This window comes from Phoenix dactylifera, chromosome 11, assembly GCF_009389715.1.
Source record: "Phoenix dactylifera cultivar Barhee BC4 chromosome 11, palm_55x_up_171113_PBpolish2nd_filt_p, whole genome shotgun sequence".
NCBI classification, from domain to species: Eukaryota; Viridiplantae; Streptophyta; class Magnoliopsida; order Arecales; family Arecaceae; genus Phoenix; species Phoenix dactylifera.
The window spans coordinates 13,856,885-13,873,105 of record NC_052402.1 but is presented as its reverse complement, the minus strand read 5'-3'; the positions used below and the strand labels follow the sequence as shown (position 1 = coordinate 13,873,105).

Genomic DNA, 16,221 nt, shown 5'->3' with positions numbered 1-16,221 from the left:
AATCAAAGTTCAAAATACATGATCAACACAAAATACATATGAGAACTAGATACATATCCTAGGCTCTAAACAGAAATGCTAATATCAGCCTAGGGAGTATCTAATGGCTGTGATCTAGTCCTCATCCTCCTAGCATAAGTGGCGAGGGGAGGTCGAGCCTGATGAGACTGAGTCTGGCGTGGAGCACGGTGAGCTGGATGACTCTATGCCGAAATCTCTGACTCAGCTGCCTGTGGCACAGATGGTCCATGAGTCTCTCTCTCGCTCCGTAGAGCTCCTATCTGCTCTCTAAGATCACTGATCTCAGCAGACATGATATCTAGTCTGCTCGTCAGCCCATCAGTGATAGTCCTCGCCTGAGCTGACATAAGCTCAGTCATTTTACTCCAGAACTCATCTGTGTCTCCCGCAGGAACAGATGACGATGGTCCAGCCTCTGAAGGTGCAGTAGGATGATCCGTATGCTCCTCATCCTCAGGGATAGGGTCTCCAATATCTGGTGCATCACCCTCTGGTGCATCACCCTTCTTGATTCAAGAACTCGGAATGGATCCTTCTCCCCATTGTAACCGGTCTCCCCGCAAACTTTGCAAGTTGTACTGAAGGGGAGGGAGGAGGAGGTGGCTCTACACGTGTCTCACCTTGTGGAGACACTGTAGACGGCTCTGTAGCTTTTCTTTCCGCACGTTGGATCCGTGAGACTCTCCCGGATCGCTTGGCTACGGCTCTCTTGGGTCCCATTTTTCCAAGATCTTGAAGTAATCTACTGTTTGGAGATGATTGGAGGAGATTTGAGAGTGGGGAATAGGATTTTCGGAAGAGGACAAAGTGAAAACAGTGCCCTAGATAGCTCACGGGTCCCCCTTTTAACAGTGGGGTCCCGACGTTGGGTCGACTCAAGGATTTTCTTGGGTCGACTCAACGTTGGGTCGACCCTATTCTGGGTTGGGTCGACCCAAGTTCAGAATTTTTTTTTCTTTTCTCTTCCTTTTCCCTTCTAAAAATTTTCTTTGCTTCCAATCCTTATAAATTCTTTCTGGGACAATGATACATGAGTAAGAAATCTATAGATGACAAGTTTGACTCATGTTTCATGGGTTTTTAGAAATGGAAGGAATGTATCATGAGACTGCTTGCTCCCTTTTATATCTCTTCAATAAAAAGGATCACATGATATGCCTAATTCCCTCCTAAGCGTGCAAAATCTATCTTCACTCAAAGATTTTGTAAAAATATCAGCTAATTATTTCTCAGTACATATATGCTCAATACATATGTTTCCATTTTGCACATGATCTCTAATAAAATGATATCTTATTTCTATGTGTTTGGCTTTAGAATGCTGAACCGGATTTTTAGTGAGGTTGATGGCACTAGTATTATCACACTTAATAGGAATGTTATCTAGCTTAACTCCATAGTCCTCTAGTTGTTGCTTAAGCCATAGTACTTGAGCACAACAACTGCCAGCAGCTATATATTCAGCTTCAGCTGTTGACAGTGCCACTGAATTCTGCTTTTTGCTAAACCATGATACTAAGTTGTTTCCTAAAAATTGACATGTTTCACTAGTGCTCTTCCTATCTAATTTGCATCCAGCAAAATCAGCATCTGAGTATGCAAGCAAATCTAGACAGGAGTCTCTTGAGTACCATAATCCTATGTTTGTAGTTCCTCTTAAATATCTAAGGATTCTTTTAACAGCACTTAAATGTGACTCCTTAGGATCTGATTGGTATCTAGCACATATTCCTACACTAAACACGATGTCTGGTCTACTAGCAGTAAGGTAGAGCAAGGATCCAATTAATCCTCTATAAAGCTTAATATCAATACTCTTTTCTTTCTCATCTTTGTCTAGCTTACTAGTAGGATTCATTGGAGTGCCTACTCCCTTATGATTTTCATTCCCAAACTTCTTTAGTATTTTCTTTGTATACTTAGTTTGATGAATGAAGATACCTTCTTTAGTTTGTTTGATTTGTAATCCTAGAAAGAAACTTAGTTCTCCCATCAAACTCATTTCGAATTCTCCGTGTATTAAATCAGCAAATTCTTTGCAAAGAGTATCATTTGTGGCACTAAAGATTATGTCATCCACATATATTTGTACCACTAATAGATTTTCGTCTTTTCTTTTGAAAAACAGTGTTTTATCTACATTTTCTCTACTAAAGTCATTTTTTAGTAGAAATTTGCTTAATCGATCATACCAAGCCCTAGGTGCTTGTTTCAATCCATATAATGCCTTATGTAATCTAAACACATGATTTGGCAATTCATGATTCTCAAAATCAGGGGGTTGCTCTACATATACTTCTTCCTCTATAAAACCGTTTAAGAATGCACTTTTTACATCCATTTGATATAATTTGAAATTCATGAAATATGCAAAAGCTAGAAGTAATCTAATAGCCTCTAATCTAGCTACAGGAGCAAATGTTTCATCAAAATCTATCCCTTTTTCTTGATTGTATCCCTTAGCTACAAGTCTAGCTTTATTTCTTATAACTAACCCATTTTCATCTAATTTATTTCTAAAGATCCATTTTGTTCCAATTACAGAGTTATGCTTTGGTCTTTCAGTTAATGTCCATACATTACTTCTTTTGAATTGATTTAATTCTTCTTGCATGGCATTTATCTAATTGGTATCTTTTTCAGCTTCTTCATAAGTCTTAGGTTCTAACTATGAAACAAAAGCAAGATAATCATTTAAATTTCTAAGAGAGGATCGAGTTCTTACCCCTTGAGATGGATCACCAATGATTAAGTCTTTAGGGTGTCCATATGCATACCTCCATTCCTTTGGCAAGTTTTGAGATTGTGGTGGCATGCAATCATCTCTCTTATCTTGAATTGGCACGTCATCAATATTCAACTTTTCAAGGTTAATAATTCCTGTATCATCATCAAAAATATTTTCTTTCCTAGTAGACTCACTATCAGACTCATCAAATATGATATTAACTGACTCTTCGACTACAAGAGTTCTTTTATTGAATACTCTATATGCCTTGCTTAAAGAGCAATATCCAAAGAAGCACTTGTTTTATCCGATTTGGCATATATTTCATTCTTGAGAACATAATATGTATAACTGAAAAACATGAAGGTATGCACCATTTGATTTTCTGTTTTTCATTAGTTCATATAGGGTTTTCTTCAAAAATAGATTTAATAGAAACCTTATAATATGACAAGTTGTGATGATAGCATTAATCAACTGCTATCACAAGGCATTGTCCTTACACAACCAAGGTTCTATTTTTATAACCCCTATATGCAATAGTGTTCTTGGTGCAAAAATAATTGTATTCAATATTATTTTCTATGCAAACCTTATTAACAAATTGCAAACCTTTTTCATTTGAAATCTTTTGTAAGTTTGTGCTAATGCAGAAAATATTTCAATTTAAGTGCCAAGAACAAAACTAATATTAGCTTTGAGAAATTATCCACAATTACAAAATCAGAAAGCTTATCTCCTAGGTTCACAATCCTAGAGATCCAAATAAGTTCTTATGGAGAATTTTCAAAGGCTAAAGGTGAAAACAATATTTTCAGATTTAGAAATGATTCTAGTTTGTTTTTCTAGATGACATACATAGCAAACTTTGACCTTGCAAAAATTAATCTAAGTGAACCAATGACAAGGTCTTTTGAGATTAAGTCCATACTAGTATGAGTTGATTTTATATGCCAAAACTAGTCTATTTAATCTTGGTATTCTTAATGTATATATTAAAAAAAAATATACCAAGTAGACATTCTTGTGTTTATGATCAATAGAAGATAATGCCGAGGATAAGAACTCTCAATCAAGTATATAGAGAATTCAAAGAGTTATTCTAAGAGTATTGATTAAGTAAATTATCCATCAATAACTGAAGCATAATATAGAAAGATGGAGTGATTTGGATATATTTTCTTTTCATACCAAAAGTATCACTTATATCACAGAAATGATTAATACTAGCTACAATTTCAATATGAGAGGATGCAAGGATTACTAAATTTCATTATTTCTTCCATTTTGGTTACTCTTCTTAATTATATTTTAAGTTCCATTCTTTAACACGTGTCTAGAGAACCCATTGTCCAGATAACATCTTTCATTGGAATCTTGGGTAGCTAGACACATTTGCTAAAAATGATCATGTTTTCAACTTAGAAACCCAAACTCTTTTGGGTCCTTGCAGGTTAGCTATAATTGTTTCTTTTGGAATCCATATTCTCTTAATTACCATTTTGTCTCTTAGTTTGCAGGTTTTAGGATTACAAGTAATATACTTCTGCATACTCTTGCTAAATTTAAACAACATAGATTTAGCAAAAACAGATAATGAATTTTTAGTTTTCTGTTTCTGTTTATTAGTTTCACCAGATTTGTGAAAAATTGTTTTAGGATGAATAGTGGAGGATTTAAGAAATATATTCTCGAAAGATTTTTGAGTGTACCGAGGTTGATATCCCAATCCAGCTTTGTCATATACAGCTCTTGATTTTTCTATCATTAAATTCAGTTTTTCAGAGCTGAGAGTGAATCTTTCAACAGTAGGTTTCAAATTATCAACTTCTTTAGTTAATTTTTCATTATCTTCTGAAAGCAATTCATTGTTTTTCTTAAGTTTATCATGGCTTTCAGTGAGAAGTTGATTTCTCTGATTTAGTTCCTTATTTTCTTTAATTAAGATTTCAATTTCATTAGTCAGTTTTAGTTTTTCATCTATTAGGATTTGATTTTCATTCTTCAAGTTCTTGTTCCTACAAATAAGTTTCTTATGTTCTAAATACAAATCAAAAAAGACATCATGAAGTTCATCAAATGTAAAATTATTTTTAGTTTTAGCATGTACCTCATATATCTCATCTTCATGTGCCATTAAGCATGAATTTGCAATATGATGCTGCTCTTCTTCTACACATGATGTTTCAGATTTGTTAGTGCATTCATATTTAACTTCAAGCATATTCCATATTTCCTTAGCAGTTGTGCAAAAAGATATGCAATTAAGTTCACTATCATCTAATGCACAAAATAGCACATTCATGGCTTTTGCATTTTGCTGATCCATTTTCTTATCATGATTAGTGCTTGTGTGTGGTCCATTAACTATGATACTCCATAAATCATAGTCATGTGCTTGAATGAAAATGCGCATGCGTGCTTTCCAATATGTATAGTTTATGCCATTAAAAAGTGGAGGTCTATCAATTAATTGTCCCTCTCCTAGAAAACTATCTATTTGAGTTGTCATGATCTTTAGCTCTTGATCTTGAGATCAATAATTAATATTAGAGCACCTGCTCTGATACCACTTGTTGCCCAAGGTGACAAGCCAAGAGGGGGGGGGGGGGTGAATTGGTTTCTCTTAATTTTAACTATCTTACTTATGTTAATTGATGAGTTAGTGGAATCAAAACAAATCACAATACAAACAACAAGAAGTATAGTGGTTCGGTGCTCTCCTAAGCACCTACGTCCACTCCCCAAGCGATCCCTTGGGAATTCACTATAATTCCGCGGATTACAGTTGGATTGTTTTCCGGGCTCACAATCCAAAAACCTTTACACTTTGGTTTTCCGGATTCACCAAAAATCTATGTTGGTTTTACGGGCTCACCAACGAACCTATGTTGGTTTTCCAGGCTCACCAACGAACCTTTACAATTGGTTTTACGGGTTCACCAATCAACCTACACCGTTGGTTTTGCGGGCTTACCAACTAACCTTTACAAGGAGTTTAATAAACGAAGTAAGAAGATTTAAGCTTCTAGATGAGCAAATATAACAATATAATCTACAAAGAAGAGTTTAGAGAATAGTTATCGCTTGATGTGACTTCTCTCTTCTTTGTCAAGGATGCTTCACTCTTCAAGGGTGGATGAAGCTCTTGATAACTCTTGGAATCTGCTCAACCACTTTTTTTTGACTCTTGAATGAAGCACTTGGATGAAGAAGATTAGGGCACTTTGTCTTTCTTGTGTACTCTTTGATATTTTGCACAAGGATATTCTCTCTGATGAATAGTGCCACTTTTAATAGTTTTCTTCATCCATTGGACAAGCCCCAATGGTTAGAATTTAAAAACTAGCCGTTACTCACTGTTGGAAGGACAAAAAGTACTTCTGCAGAACTAGCCGTTATGTTTCTGCCCGTGCTTGGGTCGGCTCAACCTGTCCTTGGGTCGACCCAACTTTCACTTGGGTCGACTCAACCTTTTCTTGGGTCGACCCTCTCAGAACCACAGAAACTTGCAATTCAGCCTTCCTTCACTTGGGTCGACTCAACATTTCTTTGGGTCGACTCAAGGTTCGGTTGGGTCGACTCAACTTTCACTTGGGTCGACCCTCTCAGGGTTTCCAGAGAATCTATTCTGTCAATGTATTTTGTCACTGCCTTTGGGTCAACCCTCTCAGTGTTTGGGTCAACTCAAGCTTGGGTCGACTCAACTTCCTCTTGGGTCGACCCTCTTAGTGTTTCCAGAGAACTGTTTTCTTGAGTCTTTGAGAGGCTTGAGGTTTGGGTCGACTCATGCTTTTCTTGGGTCGACCCAACTACTGTTCATCCGTGCCATTTTTGCAGAAGTGTGCCAGATGCTTTCTTGATGTGCCGGGGTCGACCCAATCATCCTTGGGGTCGACTCAATCCACACTTTGCTGCAACTCAAGGTTAGATTCATCCAAATAAACAATGAAATGCATTTTTATCTTATTGTACAAATATACTGAGAGTAACAGATTTATAAATGAAGTATCGAATTAACTTGTAACATACTCTTGATTATTGCTTGTTAATCATCAAAATACCACTATCATCCTCAGATGTGATCTGCTATTTTTAATCTTCTCGTATATCAATAATCATATGATCCACTACTTTTATTTTTTTAATTTTTGTGCATAAATTTTTAATTTTTTTAAAACTATATAGCTTGGATAGATAAAATACATTTGGTATAGCATTTGAACACTTTTTAAACTAAGAAAAGAGAAAGGGTGGGGTAGGAGATGTCAAATATGGGGAGAAAGAGGAAGTCACTAATTGGATAAGTAGGACGGAAGCAAAAGTATTTTGTTTTCTAATAAAAAATAAACATATTGTGGTAATGAGACGAGAGAATTGATAGCAATACAGAAAATTCCATAAAAGAAAATCTTGTGATTTTAGAATCCATGGAATTTTGTCCTTTTTATTTTCTAAGAAGGAAAGGAGTCCTACCCTTAACATGCAATACATCCTTCCAAATGACTTTTCCTTAATTTCCATTTAATCTTGATTTTGAATTTTGTTGTTCATAAATAGAACAGCTTCTTATATTACTTTTATAAAATAACTATTTAAATAAGAGTTCTATTTACTTATTTTTGTAGTTGTTAGTCTATAAAAGTTCAAATTTATCTTTTCTATAAATGTTCATCATTTTACTAATGAGATGCCCGAACTAAAATTATAAATCAATTACTAAATACATTCCACTTACACTTTATATGTCATTTTTTTTGAGAAATTACTTATTCTTCAATTGTATAAATTCCCGTTTATAATTTTATTACCCCCCCACGCATCACGCGGGCACCATACTTGTGATGGTTTAATGGTTTAAGATTTGTTTTATTATTAATGTTTAATGGTTTAAGATTTATTTTATTATTAATCTAATATATCTGATTTTTAAAGTTAAATCGAGCCTCAAATAATCAAATACAAATTATAAGCAAGAACTAATTAATTAAATAGCATGTAGATATTATCTAAGAACTTATTTTGGATCAAATTGATTGAGTACTATATATAAATGTTCATCAAAACAACAAAATCATGATAGCATACAATAATATATATGATTTCTAAGTCCAGTAACCTTTAATTTTTGGACCAAATTGACCTGATAAGTATTTATATTGGTTATGTGGTCATTATTTTGAGACAACAATCACTATATAACAAACATCGGCAACTGTTACAATTTATATGTCATCCTTTTTTCTGAAAAATTGCTTATTCTTCTATTGCGCAGGTATCATACTTGCATGAAATTAGACAAAAAACACATATTTCTCAAATTTACTCCAGAACTCGGGATCACAGCAGTCCCCGGACAAACCAGATGCATCACAAGTAATCAAATAATAGTATTATAAATTCCCAACTTGTCACTATTCAATTCAATCCTTAGAAGAAAGAATGAGAAGCTCTCAAGTCAAGCAGATACATTTGAGAAAGCTAAGGAGGTAAGAGAATCTTTTCCCCCCCGTCCTCGTCCCTCCCCGTGGTTGCTGTGTGCCTTTTGATAGTACCTTCCCAAGTACACATTGGCCAGTGCTTTCCTAGTGCCATCTCCGGTCACATGCAGTGGAGGCGCCAACCGAGACCTATACCTCTCCCTCCAAAGCGTTATTCCCACTTGGCTCTGTGGATTTCTGGTTTTGAAAGAATGCAGAATAAAAAAAAAGAGTAAATCTTCCACAACTCCTGAAAGATTCTTTTACTCCATATAGAACTCCTTTTTTTAAGGCTGCTGAGTCCAACATGGGGACACTTAGCACTGTTTAGGTTGTAAAGAAGTTGGGAGTTTCCATGAGGCTGCCTTTCTTCTTGGCATGCGTTTGGTTCATGATAAGGCGATGATTGACACCTGGCCTTGGAATTAACTAAAGGCATTGGGAGTATATTTTTTATAGTTCATAGTAAAAGCCATCGATTCCAGGTTTTAAAATTTTTTAAAATCAGCCATCTTGATCATTCATTGATATTGTGTTTATAATATTGGCCGAGATGATACGCGAGAAAATTTTTAAGAGGATTAATATAGTCCAAAATCTCAGCCAATATAGCAAAATCGAGGTGTGGATAGTCTGTTCAATACAATGAAATCGAAATCAAACACTACTTTTAAGGAACAATCTGAAATATGCGGTTCATCAGTTTTGTTTTAGTCTAAATTAATTCATTCGGGTTCGAAGTGGAGATCGATATTTAAAGGAAGTCTTGTTTATATAGATCTAAGTTTAATCCATGTAACTTCAATCCGAATTGGATTAGATTATCTTCACATCAGACTAATATCCATTGATTAATCCATGTAACTTCCATGTATTAGTCAAGCAAGCGCCTTCTATTTAAGCAAACCAATAGCTGAAGAATCCTACTTAGCTCCAAAAGCAACTGAACAACTCATTGGAGGATCGAATCGTGTCCACGTGATCATGGCCAACTTGGGAGCTATCAAATCATCTGTCTCTCCAGGACAACTCCAAAGCACCAAACTTTGATGCTGATGCTGTTCGTGGGTGCTTTCCAACCATTCTTTTCACTGGCCTCCCTGCGAGATGGCTGAGTTCGATGTAAGCGTGCGGAGAGAGCTCTCGAATGGTGGACGGGATAAGGTTTCATGTCGTTCGCGTGCATGCCGGTTGCTAGGGTTTTGACACGTGCGTGAGAGTGATCGGAGCATGACGAAGTTCAGTGCTAGAGTTCTGAGACCAGGTCACTTGAACTTATCCATCTCTTTTAATTAACTGCTTGATACTTTATTCTCATTCGCTCTTTAGGTGCCCATCAGCTCAAGAAAGACAGCGTTTTTATTATAGGATTTGGTTTGTAACATTGTTTTCTTCCAAAATACTCGCCAGGCCAATTACTTGACAGTGAAGCATCAAAGGAAGGTCGACGTATGATTACAAAAGAAACAGGGCCAGATGTCAGTAGCGAGCTCGCTAACCAAGCAGTTTGCTATTGCTATAAATGGCAAAGAGCCAGTCTTGGTCAATCTAGCCGTTGTACTCTTTCTGATGTCTCTGAATCAGGGTTATCTAAATCTCTCGATATATAAGCTTGTTGCTTGGTACATGTTCAAGCGATTAAAATTACATTGTATCTGACAGATAAGATTTAGAGTCTACCGAGTTATTAGAGGCCTGGAGTTTCGAGTTGTTTGAGATTCTAAATAGTGAGAAGAATCAAACGGTAAGGATACAATAAGGGTTTATTTAATTTGTAGAAAGGTATGAGGTTCAATGAAGTTTTTTTTTTTTTTTTCAAGTACAGTCTTGTGAAACTTCTTTGAATAAATACCGGGTGTCATAAAAAAAAAACAAGTACAATCTTGTGAACTTAACTAGATCCTTTATTAAATTAATGGGATAAATTAGCATCAAAACATATGTTATTGAGCCATAGAAGACCTTAGTTGTTTTCTTCTGTTTCAATGCATGCTTCATCCTTCATCCTAGACCTCAAACTCATCCCGCCACCTCATTGCCATCGTCCTAAGACAATCACCCCATCTCCTTATTGTCACCATCCTTAACTAGCCATGCGGACCTCGGTTGCTTCGGATTCCTCTTCTTCACTTACATGTTCTCCCCTTCTTATTCATTCCGTGTTAAAAACAAAGATCAAAAGCACTCCACTGGCCGAAAAATATTTTTTTTTGATATTTTTGTTATTTTTTATTCAAAACTTGTAGTTGGATAGTAATTATACTAGCCTGGTTTAGATTATTTTTTTGCTCAAAATCACCATGTATCCTCCATCTTATCGAAGAAAAATGTTTAATAAGACATGTAAATAGAAATTGATATCCTTTCCTTGAATTGTACTTATAGGGGGAGGAGCTTTTGATGGCTAATTATGCATGTCTCTTCAATTACTAGATTGTCTTCGAAAAATTGAGTGAGGAAAACTAACATGCCGATAAATTAGAGTTAGGCTCGGCTTGGCTGCCAAAAGTGAAAGAAAAAGTTTGTTAGGAAAAAAAATCTTCTTTTCTATTGTTTAGTGGTAAAAAAATCGAGAAAACAAAATCAAACAACCAAAATTTTGTATAGTAGGCTTATTTTTTTCCTCCAAAAGGTCATGATTTTGAGGTAAAATGAATGTAGGCAATGGTTCAAGACATGACTTAGTCATATATATCTTAGCTAGTTGCTCAACAGCTTTCTTTATAAATTTCTTAGTTAACCAACCGTGAGAAAATTCTTAGTGTCCTCAAATCAAACACATACTGCTAATCAAGGCAAAGACATCATGCACAAGACTAATAGCATCGATCACTTCTTTAGATAATGTGTCATTTACCACAAAACGTTCTTTATTTGTCCAAAGTTTCTAGCTATAGGATGGAGGGCCACCATTACCATTAACTGGAATTGTTTTGGTGCTAAACTTGTTTTGTGAAGTATTATTTTTGGCAATTGCTAGATACTAAATTTTAATAATAACATTTTCAATTATAACACACACCCGTCAAAATTGTTATTGATAATATTATTTTAAGAGTTTCTCTCTACCTCAAAATGTATGACTTGAAAATATTTAACCACTGTAATATTATAATAAAAATAACAAACAACAATAGAAGAATGGCAGTGTTATGATCAAATTACTATTCATTTATAAATAATTATTATTATTTCAAATGGTAAAAACTTTGTTGAAAGAAATTATTATAAAATTTTGCTTTAAATATTATATTATTTATAAAATTAGTAAAAGTATAGATAATTATTATTTTTGTTACAAATGAATAGTAATAGAAATATAGTTTGTTTGCTACAAAGCATAAATTACTGGTCTACAGAGCATCTAACATGCCAGAATGCTTAGGTTGGTTAGTAGAATTAAGTCAACCAGGAGACATGCATGGTTCGGTTTGCCTTAGTAAGAAGATTTAAATATCTAATGGAATGAAAGTTTTGCAAAGAAAGAAAACAAATAAGGGAGTAATAACTTGCATATAGTAATAACTCTTGAGTGGAATAGTCAATGTATCGAAGAAGAACTGGATATGTCGATAAGGGACAAGGTTACAAAATCATTTTAATGTTCAGTCCATCTTTTTGAAGATGGAGTGAGACTTCATATTGGAGAATATTAGTCTAGATTCGAGGATGTAAAATCATCTCAAAGCCCATTATGGTATATTGGTGAGACAAAAGCCTTGTCTATATTAGGGTAGTCAAATGTCTACGTGGTGGAGTGTGAGTGATCTCGAATGAAGTCTTCCCATGGCGGTTGCCAATAGTTACCTACATGAATAATATCCTGTTATTCTAAAGGTAGTTAATTTCCATGATCAACTATCTAAATGTGATCTCTTGTATAAATGATAGGTTGCCAACTATGATCTTTCCAAGTGTCAGGATATAAATTATTATTTAGATCTTTGTTAATGTAATATTATTGATTAATTTTTAGTGGTAAAGATTTTCACTGTGGCTCAATCAAATGAATATTTTCTCTTGTGCCAAACAAGCATGTTATTACCCAATCGACCAATTAGTCATATAGAAATAAGCTATTATATGTGATTGGTCAATCATATATTTTGACTAACATATAGCCCCTAAATCATGCCTATTAACCATGATAAAAATTAAAATTTTAAAATTGACCAAGCATGCTTATCAGCCATATCATAGATTTGAGCTTTATATTATAGTTGGCAGATTATTAATACATATAATCGATCATAATGATATATTATTATACCTGATTGATCACATATGTTAACTATGGTGTTAGTTTTATTATAAGCCTATTAACAATGTTTATTTGATATAAACTGTGAGGACCATGCGGGCATTTATTTAGTCCTATATTGGTTATATACTAGGTAGATCTTAGATACTTATACAGGAACAAAAAATTTAAATAATACCTTCTAGCTAGCTTTCATGGAGGAGGTCCTAGGTTGTGATAGAAGTGGTAAGAGAGCTAAATTTAAGATAAGTAGGGATTATAACAGAAATGGTATTAAAGCTTAAATTTAGGATCACTAGATATTTTGATAGCAATGAAATCAAAGCCTAGGTTTCTCATCCATAGAATTTGGTTTATAATGAGTGTAGAAAGGTTGGATAATTTGTGTTTTAGATTATAATTAGTAGGGTTTGACAAATTTTGGGCCTTATCAATTCCAATATAGAGTAGTATTTGAATTGAAATCCATCTAGCAAACTCAGGGCTTAAATGGAGAAAGTATGTAAGGATTTGTACAAAAATGTATTTAGTCCCACATTGGCTACACATTGGGTAGATCTTGAGTACAAAAATGTAAAGCCTTTTATGTCTAATGGTCAAAAACATATAGAGAGGCTATTAGTTTTTGAAACTTGACCAGTACTGCCTAATTGCTCTTTCTTTTTTAGTGCATGTGCCCCTAATATCTAACTTGAGGAAACCTTTGCATGCCTTCGTGATGTTTTGGGAGGCCTATGCCCCATTCAAAATGTCTATTTGATACCATCTCTTGTTTTGTAGGTCATGGCATAAGGTTGAGGCTGACAATAATTTCTTTCATTGACTCTTTGTTCTTATGTTAGAAGTACTGCAATGTACCATCAAGTAAATGGTTCTACTCAAGTAAATACCTCTATGAATGAATGATTTAGATTGAAAATGGAAAGATCTGTACCTCTATGAATGAATGATGTGAATCATGCTTCCTATACATCAACAAAATTGACTCTTTGTTCTTATGTTAGAAGTATGCAAAATCATCTGGATGCTCAATTAATCACCTCCAAGGTGGGATAAGATCTCATGATAGAGAACTTCAGACATACAAAATTCTCTTGATGCTCATTATGGTACATACGAGAGCTATGAAATTCTTATCTATATCAATAACTCTTTATTGTCTTAATAATTTTTTTCAGATAGTTAATTTTAGTGATCAACTATCTAAATATGATCTTTTGTACTAATGATGAGTGGCCAACCATGCTGTCTCCAATTATTCCAACACTCAGCCTTCCTGAGGGACAAATTGGCCATTTCAAAGAAATGGGTAACGCTGAATACCGTAAACCAAAAGCGGAATCGCCAAACCACGGGCCAGTTGGGACCGTAGGACGCACGTACTCGTCCAACCACGCGTCGGCGATCTATACGGCAGGCGGCGGGTCTCAAAAGTCTCAATAAATCTAAAAGCAGTCGACGAGCGAAACGAGCTCCGTCGTTCTACGGACCACGAAGAAAACATAAACAAAAATAAGCATGATAAACAAGTGTATAAAGAAGGAAGCGAGTGCAGAGCGGGGGCTCAGAATAGTTGGGTTTCATATGGATTTTTTTTGTTTTTTTGGTGAACATATATGGATTCCTTTCGCCATCCCAAACAATCGCCTCGTCCCTCCGTCAAAGGGAAGGAAAGCAGGGCCAGGGAGAGAGGGAACCAAGCCCGCCTATTGGCCACCACCCTTTTCCTTTCCTTTCTATTTTTGTCTATAAAATAGTAGACTTGATAGGAAAGGCACCACCACCCACCACTTAGGCCAAAGCCAAATACAGAAAGAGGCTCAAACTCCAGTTGTCTTCCCGGAAATTAAGGTTACAATCTCTCCACCAGATCTTCTCTCTGACCTTCTCTTCCTTTCCTTTTCTCTCCCACCTCGTTGTCTCTCTCTCTCTCTCTCTCTACCCCTATCCTTCTGATTCCTTGTTGTTAGTTTTCCATAGCCAGATCTGATACATCTGATACTGAGTTTTTGGTGGTTTGAGTGAAGGAGGGAGGAGAAGAAATATGGGGAGGGGAAAGATTGTGATCCGGAGGATTGACAACTCCACCAGCCGCCAGGTGACGTTCTCGAAGCGGAGGAACGGGCTATTGAAGAAGGCCAAGGAGCTCGCCATCCTTTGCGATGCCGAGGTCGGCCTCATGGTCTTCTCCAGCACCGGCAGGCTTTACGATTTTGCCAGCACCAGGTTCGTGCTTGCTTCCTCTTCTACAAACTCTCTATGTCATCCTACATGATAGATATGGTTTCAATTCGATCAGTCTTTCGTAAGGTCTTGTTGAGGTTATTGCATGGATGGACTGGGAGTAAGTCTAACCTATGGAAGAGTATTTTTACATTGAAATGATAGATATGGATGGGACTTATCGATCATGTTAGAAAAGGTGGTCGGCTGCATAGTTTTGATTATCTTTGTTGCATAGATGGTTTAGCTGATATGTTTTAGAGAAAGAACTAGAGAAAAGAGGAATGGTGTATCTCCCCCACCACTTCTCTCTTATTTTATTTATTTCATTTTATTTTTTCGAGAAAGTATCACTTCTCTTTTATAGCTTTCTTATTCTTAGTTTAATGTTAGCAAGAACTATTGTCATATGTTTTTTTTTATGTAACATTGTCATGTGCTTTTATATGCTCATGTCGTATATCTCTCTTCCAATTTCTGTTCTCTCCGCATAGATTTTCATTAGACAAACTCTCTCCCTCTCTCTCTCTCGCTCCCCACTCCATTCTACTTCATTTCTCGGATATTCAAGAGTGTATTTGGTGGATTTATTTTCTTGTCTTCTATACTTACATGTTATAAGGCATGATATTGCTTCCTAGAGTACTAAATCAAAAAAAATTGCAAGTTGATCCAAGGAATGTCAGTTGTAAGCCTGTTAGGTGCCTGAAGGTTTTTTCGAGTCTGTAAGAACACTGAAGTGGGATAGGGAAAAAAAAAACAATATAAGAATGTGGCAGTTTCTCATGCATCTGACACTTCTCATCTTTCCAAGTTTCTGATTTTCCCCAATCAATCCAAAAATTATCAAATGATAAATGCTCCATGCACGTTCATCTTTAACCAAAGCCACTGATCATACCATCTTCTGCTTCAGAACACTGTTGGATGTGACGAAGGGGCACTGTTAAGGAAGATAAATAATCATCCATTCACGTGCGCATTTGTGAAGTTAGGGTAGCGCTGAACATATATCGAGAATAACAAGGACGAAGTCCAGGGTAAAACTACTAGAATTAAATATTTTACTTCTCACATTATTACTGTAGGCAACGAACATGAGGACGCATGTATTTTTTGAAGTGTGTGAAATGTTATTTTAATAAAGCTGAACTTTTAGATTCAGAAGTGGAAGGGATGCTGAGGGTTAGAAGCTTGGATATATATATGGCTATCCTCCAAAGGCATGCACCGCAATTGCTAAGCCGTAGCTGGATTATCATTGTTTTTGTGAATGCATCCTATTTATACAGATATGGTTTTGTCCAAGGAAGAGAGACAACCAATGATGGTACTGAACGTGGGAGTGGGGCAGGTCTGACGTGCCTTGGACTATTTGATCATTTGATGCAATAACCGCTACAAGTTATGCCATCAGTATATGAAACTTGGGAACAAGTTAATGGCTTGAGTCGTCCTGATCTAGCTTACTCTAAAGTGGGATGTGTAGCGGGAACCATATTGGAAGA

At 35.7% G+C, this 16,221-nt stretch overlaps 1 protein-coding gene across 5 annotated transcripts in view; it reads left to right on the top strand.

The window, feature by feature from the left end:
- The first annotated feature begins 14,112 nt into the window (after positions 1–14,112).
- Positions 14,113–16,221, top strand: part of LOC103715026 (MADS-box transcription factor 23-like) — a 30,841-nt gene continuing 28,732 nt past the window's right edge. Inside the window, exons 1-2 of one of the 5 annotated variants that reach the window (XR_003387156.2) lie at positions 14,113–14,341; positions 14,518–14,716. Coding sequence is in view for 3 of the 5 variants with exons in the window: in XM_026807668.2 (XP_026663469.1) it covers positions 14,535–14,716 (182 nt within the window). In the remaining 2 variants the exon portion in view is untranslated. Of the gene's footprint in view, positions 14,342–14,517; positions 14,717–16,221 lie in introns of those variants that run through there. The other 4 variants (XR_003387155.2, XM_026807668.2, XM_026807666.2 and 1 more) reach the window with 4 other exon arrangements.